Genomic DNA, 10,636 nt, shown 5'->3' with positions numbered 1-10,636 from the left:
AGGAAGAAGTTGCAGGCAGCCCTGAAAAGGAGGCGGCAGTGGTGCTCGACAGCCCCACTACCACGGCTGCGACGCCACCCCAGCGCCATCGTCATGGTACTGGACGAGCGGAAGAGGCTAGCAGACAGAACACAGTTGGAGTGGGCATTGAAAGCAGCAAACAGAAAAGCGAAAGGCATGGCTAGCTAGGATTCTCAAATGGATGCGGTCATCACTGAAGCTGTGCGCTCTCGGTCATCCTACTTCAAGAAACAATCTGATTCTTTGACCTGTGAAGGTGTTCGTCGACTCTTGGAAGATGATCCGGGACTGGAAACTTTCACGTTGGATGAGCTTGCCGAGAATGCAAGCCGATGATGTTGCGGGAGAAGATCTGAAAGCTAAGGATCTCGTAAGCAGTGATGCATTGGAAAATTCTCGAAGGAAAGGCGATGGCTTGGTGGAGAGAAGTCTCAGAATGGGGCTTCATGGGCCCATAATCCACAGGTCCCAGGATCGGGCTTGTAAAAATACTGAAAACGGAGACATCCCAGACTTCGTTTTCATCAAGTGGTATCAGAGCGGGAAAGATTTCCTGCGGAGAGGAAGAAAGAAGGTACGAAGGAAACAAGAGGTACAATTTTTATTCTTTTTAATTTATTTTATGAAAGTGAGAAGATTGCAGCAAACCTAGAGCAGGAGTGCTCAATGGGTTCGAGAGGAGAGAACCGCGGAGATGCCGAGAGGACTAAGCTCAGGAGCGAAGCTTGGTAGGGCATCTGGTAGCAAGGAAGACTTGCTATTGCAGAGGTTTGGTTGCAGCTCACAGAAGGCAGTCCCACTGACGAAGTGAAACAGTGGATAGAGTTGCGAATTGGGAAGGAAACGCATATGACCAGGAGGTCATAATTTTGTACCTCGGGAGCATATGACCAGGAGGTCATAATTTTTGTACCTCGGGAGTCTGATGCAGGAGCATCCGGACACCTCAATGAAAGAAAATTAGAGAAAGAGGACAGGTGGACAAACACATAGAGAGCCAGGCCAACCACAACTGAATTCTGTTCAAGAAACTAATTTTAGTTAAAAAAATAGTTAAAACTGAATGTAGGTGTAATAAGAACTGAAGGATTCTTGAGTAAATCAAGGAGAAAAAGAAAGAAAACACCCTACGCGTGTGAGAGAGGGCAAAATGTGATTGCCAAAGAAATCTGGATTAAGGCTGAAATGCCTTAAAACTGTAAAATGAGTTTGTAAAATAATGAAAATTCATCTTTGTGAAATTGTGTCTTTGTGTGTTTTATTTTGGTTTTTCTTTTCAGTTGAAAATGAAAATGTTATTGCCACCGAATAGGCATGTCGGTGAGGATGATTTTGATTTTATTGAGGCAGACTATGAATACGAGTTTGTGTGTCAAGGATGTTCTTGCCACTATGTTATTCTTAGCCTGACAGTCAACGTGCGTGAAATCAGTTCAGGAAAGGAACGCAGTCTCGGTTCCAGAAAAGGATGGCTGCTGAGTAAATTTTTGGCGAAGATACCTTGTTTTCTGATTTTGAGCATTCGGCCGAGGAAGAAGTTGCAGGCAGCCCTGAAAAGGAGGTGGCAGTGATGCTCGACAGCCCCACTACCATGGCTGCGACGCCACCCCAGCCCCATCGTCATGGTACTGGACGAGCGGAAGAGGCTAGCAGACAGAACACAGTTGGAGTGGGCATTGAAAGTAGCAAAGAGAAAAGCGAAAGGCATGGCTAGCTAGGATTCTCAGATGGATGCGGTCATCACTGAAGCTGTGCGCTCTCGGTCATCCTACTTCAAGAAACAATCTGATTCTTTGACCTGTGAAGGTGTTCGTCGACTCTTGGAAGATGATCCGGGACTGGAAACTTTCACGTTGGATGAGCTTGCCGAGAATGCAAGCCGATGATGTTGCGGGAGAAGATCTGAAAGCTAAGGATCTCGTAAGTAGTGATGCATTGGAAAATTCTCGAAGGAAAGGCGATGGCTTGGCGGAGAGAAGTCTCAGAATGGGGCTTCGTGGGCCCATAATCCACAGGTCCCAGGATCGGGCTTGTAAAAATACTGAAAACGGAGACATCCCAGACTTCGTTTTCATCAAGATGTAGATGCATCTAGGGCAGCAAACATCTTCTGCCACAATTTGGTCAAATTACCTTAAAATAATTTGATGCAGAGTACAAACAATTTCAAAACTTAAATTTGATATTTTCATTGACGTCTTCTGTGAAAGCAGTGAATCTTGATCTGCATGACACTATATGTTTTACATATAGCGGTTGAACAAGTAATTAATACATATAGATAGTTGAACAGGGTATTAGTGTAATAATTTTTTTTGGAAAAAGTTTATGCTGTTTTGGAATTATAAATATTGATAGTTAAAATTATATTATTGAATTGTTTTAATGAATTTAATATTGGGAAGTTATCAAATTTTGATTTCAAAAGTACATTTTTTTACTACAATTTGGTTAAATTACTTTAAAATAATTTAATTCAATGTTGAAATCTTAAATTTTGATAAGTAAAATTACATTATAAAGTTGTTTCAATCAATATAACATTAAGGAATCTACCAAATTTTTAATTTCAGAACTGCAATTTTCTGTTATTTAATTTGCTCAAATTACTTTAAAAAACATTTATTTAAAAGTAACATGTTTATGGATATATGTGACCTTTAATACTCTCATTTGCCCTTATCATGTGGAACACTTTGATAGCTGAAATGAATAATTGACTTGGATATTTGAAATAAGAACTTTAGAGTGCCACAACTCTCATTTTTATTTTGCTATTATTAAACTCTTTTTTAACTAATATATGTTGTATTTTTCTCACTGAAAAATAAAAGCAAAATGGAATCCATTATAACATTTTATTTTTTAGATGACAAGAAGACCTCATTTTTCATTGCTAAGAAAAGTGTGAATATGACCCATGACCTGTGTGATATATATAGACAAACTATAGGATTCCCTAGAGATGAGACACTATTGTTTCTGAGTTACTCCACACATGCATATGCGATACACTATAAAAGAACCTATGTCAACTTGTAGTAAGATTCTTCTAATGAAGCAAAAGTATTGTGTATTTATAGTTTAATTGCATATGCTAGAAATTTAATGTTTTTCATAATGGTTTTAAATCTTTCATTAATAAAATAAGTGGTAAATCATATCTCACTAAACCTTTATCATCTCAATATTTCAATTATTATTTTAAATGAATATTACCAACTTAATATAAATACACTAAACACCCTAAATCTAATAGAACAATTAACAATTTTAGTTTTTTTTAGTTTTTTTAGTTTTTTTTTTAAATAATTACAATTTTTTTTTTCAAAATTTTAATAAACTTTATAGAATCAGTTTAAAAATAGGAGGTCAAATTTTTTTAAACCAAAACAAAAAACAATATAATCCACCTTTCGCAAATATAATAAACAACTAATTTAGGATTCGATATAAGTGGGTGACCCATGGACGGTTTGGGCGCCTCCTATCCTTATCAGGAGGATTAACCGACTCAGGAATTAATGACAAAATGTTTCCTTTTAATTGGAAGAGCACCACCTGTTACTCGCTTGTGCTATCATATATCACCTTTTAGTTTCCTTCTCATGTTGCATTTTTAACCTATATATTATTTTTAAAATTTTGTTAATATTAAATAAATATATTTTATATAACTGTGTATTAAGTCTTAAATTCTGTTAATATTAAATGAATATATTTATATAATTTTGTAGTAAGTTTTAGGGAGGTGATTCATGCAAATAATTATATCTTTAGTAAAAGAAGAAGTGATATTTAAATTTTATAATACTTACGCGTCTTGGAGAGATAAAGGATGTCTGGTATTTCAATTTTTCATTAATTTATTATTTTGTTTTTGTGTTAATTTTGTGGTCACTTTTTCTTTTTTTTTTTTCAATTTTGTGGTTGAATGTTGGTAGAATAATTAGTGTTTTAATATAATTTTTTATTTTATGGTTATAAAAGAGAGATGGTGGTGTTTGTTAATTGTCTCTTTTATATTAATAGATGAAATTTCAAATATTAACTACTTTATATATCTATATTCATATTTACCTTTTTTACATTTACTTTATATAATTATGAACTTATCATGTAAATTATTAAAGCACAAATGACATCTTATAGAAAATAACAAATGACATTTGTTTCATTAATTGTAAAAGATGGAAATTGATGCTTATTGAGATACTATATCAACCACATTTGTTAATGTGGTTGTGTTAGTTCATACATAGGAAGAATGTTGAAAATGAATGAGACATTGTTACAAAAATATATGTTGGCACTGTGGTAGTTGGTGAGAAGAAGTACTAGGTTAGATGTAATTAAATTTCATGAAGAGAAATGAAAAGTAATATTCTACTCCCAAAGTAATATTTGGGTTCGTGTAGTTAGTGTCCTTTGTGATTCACATAAACGTTATCCTTAGGTGTAATTGAGTGTGCCAACTATTTGTTAGGGGAACATTTGCCATCACCTTTGGGGAGAATTCTAATTAGTTTATTGTTGGCTATTGTTAGTGATAGTTCGTTGTTGGGCACTGAGAGTGTTAGTTGTTTCTAGTGATAGTTCATTGTTTGGGAGTGTTAGTTGTTTCTAGTGATAGTTCATTGTTGGGCACTGAGTTGTAGGGTGTTGAGCTACAAAAATGGAGGGAAAGAAAGAGGAAGTTAAAAGTATAGGTAGGAGTATTGGTGTAAGGCGAAGAGGGCCTAAGTATGTAGGAACTTGAGGGAGAAGAGACCATAGTGGAAGTGAACCTAGTTCAATAGGAAGCAATGGCACGCTAACAAATAGATACCATAGGAAATTTCTATTTATAGTGAAAGAAGTAAAAAAAATTGAGAATCTAATCTGAGAAAAGAAGAGAATCACTGCCACATAGACAATGGATAATGAGTTCTTGAATTAGATTATGAATATAGGACGAAACTTCATTGGCGCCACAAATATTTCATTGAAATGATAATTAAAGAACAATGCCAAGTGAAAATAGGTATAATGATGTAAAATTGGCCTTAAAATTTACATTTATATAAACTCTACTTTAAAGAATGATAGTAGCTAGCAAAAATATTATGATTTTATTATTTGTTTGCCATTTCAATCTACTTTAATTTTTTGACAAATTTTAAACAAATATTCATTAAAAATACACTTGCAAAAACAAAACAAAAATTCTAATTTATATATTATATTAACCCAATTTATTAATAATTTGATAACCAAACACTGGTTTCAACAAAATCGAAGGCTGTGTTACCCCTAATGTCAATAGACAATCAATCATATTTACAAACAAAAAAGCTAACATAATCACTGCACTAACTTTTACCGAACATACCAATTTTCTAATAAAGAATGATCAATTTTTACTAAACTCGTAAAGTTTCGAGTTAAATATTGTTCACTTCAATGTTTAGTTGGAAATTTTCTACAAGGATAAACTCGTTCCAATTAGCCTTTCCCCATCGAGTAACAAACCCTAAATGTGGTTGTAACAAACCCTATGTGCAGTTGTGTTCGCTGGATGTGTCCGAGGAAAATCAGTGGGCACGGAACCACCTAAGTTAGGTTTGCTCTCAGAGCTTTCAATTCCAAACCATTTTTAGGGACGTGTCGTTCGTGGACTTTTAAGTAGAAGCGTTATCAAACCTGGTAATTTCCATTACACCTGGGCAAACTGCCCAACCTGCTCCCTTGTTTCTCGTGTTAGTCCACCATACTTTTCTCGCGCTCGTTAACTTCGTAGACCCAGATCCACCTATAGACTTTAATTGTGCGTGACTGATCGCGTTCCCACTAAGAAATATGACAACAAAACAAGATTATCGTGTTTCTGGTTATTGCTGCTGAAAGTTAATATAAAGCCAGAGTTAAAGAACGTTGAACCCGGCCGACTTCTCCGGGAATCTGCTTTATTCGAGATGTCATTGCTGCAACGGCACCAAAATGTGCCGAAGTCATGAATAATTAGATGGCCTTTATATTGAGTTCACGCTAAAATGCCACAATTGCTTATTTCTTGAGATGTGCATGTTTTGGCAGGCCGTTTCACCATGTAGAATGAATGTGCCTAATCTTTTGGCAAAATTTGATTAACAAATAACATTCATATATTTATATTTATATTTATCCGTCATTTAATATATAGTTGCTCTAGTTATACATACACTGATAGAAATATTTGCAGCTTATCCATCTTAGTCACCAAGTCTGCGATGGAAACAGGAAGGAAAAAGTTCCTCTCCGTTTCTTCAGTTTTTCTCTTTTCAACTCTAATTGTCCTTGGCCAATGGGGATCCGTGACTGCATTTACTGGTTTTGTTGAGACTAGAGGCAAAAATTTTGTCTTGGATGGACGTCCTCTGTACGTGAATGGATTCAACTCATATTGGTTGATGGTCGTAGCAACAGACCCAAAAGATAGAGAGAAGGTTACCTCAGCTTTTGAACAAGCTGCAGCTCGTGGTCTGACTGTAGCTCGTACTTGGGCTTTCAACGATGGCAACACATACAGAGCATTACAGACTTCTCCTGGTATATACGATGAACAAGTATTCAAGGTCTGTATGCTCATACGCATATACCTCTTTGTTGAACACTGCAATTAGTCGATGGCTGGGGTCAAATATGTTGATTTGTTGACCGGTTGTTTTGTGAGTATACTTTCTAGGTGATGAAATAGTTGAAACATTTATTTATTAATGGATTGTGGGTCAGTTTTCTGGTTTGTTCAATTGGTCTTTTGGGATACAGGGTCAGCATGGTTGATTGGTTATAAGTTAAGTATTTCTTTTGGTTTGTTTGCTTAGCGTTAGAACCATTAGTTTTGCTTAGTGTTAGAAACATTAGGTTTGAATATATATTTTGACTTATTTGGATATATTTGTAATATTAGTTGGGATATATTGTAATATTATTGGTTGAATAATGGTGGGGGCGAATTTTTTTTGAATGAATATATATTTGGATCAATGATCTTAATTGTGAACGAGTATGTTTATTTTGTGGACTATGTTCGCTGGTATCAATTAAGTGAGTATCCTTACTTTCCCTTATCTATTTGGTGAACATAGTTACCATGTGGAATGCATATAATTGATTGCTTTGCTTTACTTAGAAACTATCGTTGATTTATTATGAAATTTTATTTATTATGAAATTTTATTATAAAGTTAAAATGTTTATGATTTAATTAGAAGTGTTTTTTTTTTAAACTAGAGGAATGAACAATTGAGCTGTTCTTGTACTATTATAGTGATACATGGTATATTTGGAGTAATGATTATAATTGTGAATCAGTAAGTTTGATTGATATTTGGATTAATGATTGTAATTGTCATTCGATATGTTGGATTGTTGTACTAATTAAGTGAATAGGTTTGCGTTATAGATTTATATGGTTATTTTTTGAATTTTTTTTTTTCATAGTATCCCTTCTTACTTAGCCTACATGTCCTGTATGTCTTCTTATTAAATAGGTGCTAAGTGAATAAGTCTTGAACTATATTTCATTGCTTACCCTTGTTTTTCATTAATGAAAAGCAATGAATATATTTTATTATTAATCATTAATGAAAAAACAATGAATATATTTTATCATTAATTATTGAATAAATATATATTTCTCTTTTTCTAAAATATTTATAGGAACTGCTTATCAAAAACATTAACTGCTCTGTGAAAACTCTCCAACGTATTTTTATAAGGTGTTTATTAAAAAACAATTAATTCTGCAGTATACATATCTTGTAGCCTTTAAAATAACAGCCTTTCAAATAACTGGTTTTTAAGTTAGTATCCTGACTTACATCACCATAACTTCTGAGACTAGGATACTCCTTCCCTCTCTCCTCTTATTTTAATTTTTTCAGGATGTAAATTGCAGGGCTTGGACTTCGTAGTCGCCCACGCCAAAAACTATGGTATTAGACTTATACTAAGCTTCGTGAACAACTACAAAGATTATGGGGGAAGGGCACAATACGTTCAATGGGGACGCGATGCAGGGCAAAAAGTAAATTCTGATGACGATTTCTACACTAATCCCACAGTGAAAGGTTATTACAAGAACCATGTCAAGACTGTAATAACGAGAGTGAATAGTATCAATAGAATTCCTTACAAGGACGATCCAACAATATTTTCATGGGAGCTCATCAATGAACCCCGCTGCCAAATTGATCCTTCCGGAAGGACTTTGCAGGTCCAAATATAGCTTTTTATTTGAGATACATTCATTGAATGAAGTCATCAGAGTTTCCCACCATAATCTTAACTGTATGATTGCAGGAATGGATAAAGGAAATGGCTGCTTACGTGAAATCAATTGATAGCAACCACCTTCTTCAAGTAGGAATGGAAGGATTCTATGGCGACTCAACCCCTAAAAGAAAGCAATACAATCCAGGCAGTTATGAATTCGGAACCGACTTCATCACCAACAATCGAATTCCAGGGATTGATTTTGCCACTGTTCACTCCTATCCAGATACTTGGTACTGAGCCTTCTCATATTGTACATATATATATATGCGTAAATAAATAATCTTATTCTCTAATTGATCTTTTAAAATCCAAACCCTTATTGAAACCGTAACATGGTCCATTACTCTCTTGGTCCAACAGGCTGGCTGGATCAGATGAAAATGCACAGCTTGCCTTCTTGAACAAATGGATGCAAATCCATTTGGAAGATGCGGCAAGGGTCCTGAAAAAACCATTACTGTTTGCTGAATTCGGGAAGTCATATAAAGATCCAGGTTATAGCACGGCTCAGAGGGACAGGTTTTATAATACTGTATATAACAACATTTACAGCGCTGCGAGCAGTGGAAAAGCAGGGGGAGGAGGCTTATTCTGGCAGTTGATGGCAGAAGGAATGGGTTCCTTTGCAGATGGGTATGATATTGTCTTGTCCCAAAATCCATCCATAGCAGCTATTGTCTCTTCTCAATCCCATCGAATGTCTGTCCTAAATACTACCATGTTTAGGTAAGAAAGGAGTATGGACCAATAACCAACGGTCATAACTCATAGGAGCATCTGAAAAATTTATCACCAAAATGATAAATATATCTGTATATCATCCTCCTAACCAGTTCGTCAAGAAACATGCTCTTATAAATAGCGAGTACCTTCCCTTTCAAACCATTTTGTTTTCAGTCAACTACTGCTTGGTTTGGCCTTTCACCCTGTTGCATTTTAAATGAATCACCCAATAAGCCAACTCAAACATGCTTTTGAATATAATTATCATGACACACCGAACGGACTGTCAATAACTTCTGTAATCAGAATATGAATTCTTTGTGTTTTCTGAATATGCTAATGAAGTTAGACTCAAAACCATGATATTATATCCCGTGCCATCCAGACTTGTATACAAGTTTCAAAAGCAGGCCATCTATTCCAGAAAATAGAAAAGATATTTGATTTTTTTGATCTCGAATAGTGTTCAAATCAAAGCTTTTGGCGCACTGAAATTTGAGTATATACCCATGGATTTTTAGAATAGATCATGACCAATAAGTATCTATTATATGTTAAGATGATTGCATAATAATATGAAAAATGTGGTGGAAGTAATTTTGTGAATATATATATGTGTGAGGGTGGAAGTAATTTTGTGAAGAATTATATATATATATATATATGTGGGGGGTAATTTAGGGTGGTTGGGAAGAATTAATAAAATGTTCTCTATTTAAGTTCAATTTTTACAAGTGAAATGACCAAGGTTAACAATATTAACATTATGAATATATTTTCTCATGTAATATATATAGTTAGTTAATTACGTATCTCTTCAAATGAATGTAAATTAAAAAAACTAATTATTCATCAAACTATTCAAATTAAATTCTTTTCATTCAAAAACATAATTTTTTAAAACAATTTATTAAAAAATTAAACATATTAGCTCAAATTTATTTCACTGATACTTTTGATTGTTATTAATTTAATTTCATTCTTGTCAGTGATAATATAAGACAGGTAGAGAGTAGTGTAATGATTAATACTTTTATAATAATTTACAATATTTTTACTTTAATGATATTAAAAAAAACATACATATTTATATTATATTCAAACTGTACAAATAAATGCACCAATACTTATCGGATTACCTCTAAACTAAACTCGTTTAAATATATACCAGAAAACAAAAGTTTATATTATTTTGTATTAATCAAATTTAATAATAATTTAGATAATCCAATGTTGATTTCAACAAAATCAAAAGCTAAACTTCCCGTAATTTCAATGGACAATAAGTAATATTTTGTTATAATATTAAAAGAAAAAGAAAACACAAACATACAATTTTTTTAATAAAGAATAATCCAAGCTCACAAACTTCTAGTTAGAAATTGAACAAAATGAAAAGCTAAACTTCCCGTAATTTCAATTGACAATAAGTAATATTTTGTTATAATATTAAAAGAAAAAGAAAACACAAACATACAATTTTTTAATAAAGAATAATCCAAGCTCACAAACTTTCGAGTTAGAAATCGATCAGTACAATGTTTAGTTGGAATTCAAGGAAAAAAAAGAAAGAGAGTCGATTGATCACTTTCAA

At 33.7% G+C, this 10,636-nt stretch overlaps 1 protein-coding gene across 1 annotated transcript; it reads left to right on the top strand.

The window, feature by feature from the left end:
* Nucleotides 1-5,819: 5,819 nt before the first annotated feature.
* On the top strand, nt 5,820-9,467 carry LOC149248265 (mannan endo-1,4-beta-mannosidase 1-like). The gene is made up of 4 exons (XM_089456021.1): nt 5,820-6,614; nt 7,940-8,257; nt 8,344-8,549; nt 8,680-9,467. Exons 1-4 carry the CDS (start codon nt 6,270-6,272, stop codon nt 9,047-9,049), a joined length of 1,239 nt encoding a protein of 412 aa, XP_089312147.1. The 5' UTR covers nt 5,820-6,269; the 3' UTR covers nt 9,050-9,467.
* The last annotated feature ends 1,169 nt before the right edge of the window (nt 9,468-10,636 follow it).

The sequence above is a fragment of the Pinus tabuliformis genome, chromosome 7, assembly GCF_031772625.1.
Source record: "Pinus tabuliformis cultivar Carrire ecotype Pingquan chromosome 7, CPIR1, whole genome shotgun sequence".
Lineage (NCBI taxonomy): Eukaryota > Viridiplantae > Streptophyta > Pinopsida > Pinales > Pinaceae > Pinus > Pinus tabuliformis.
The sequence above is the reverse complement of the archived record's forward strand: the minus strand, read 5'-3'. Positions and strand labels throughout refer to the sequence as shown.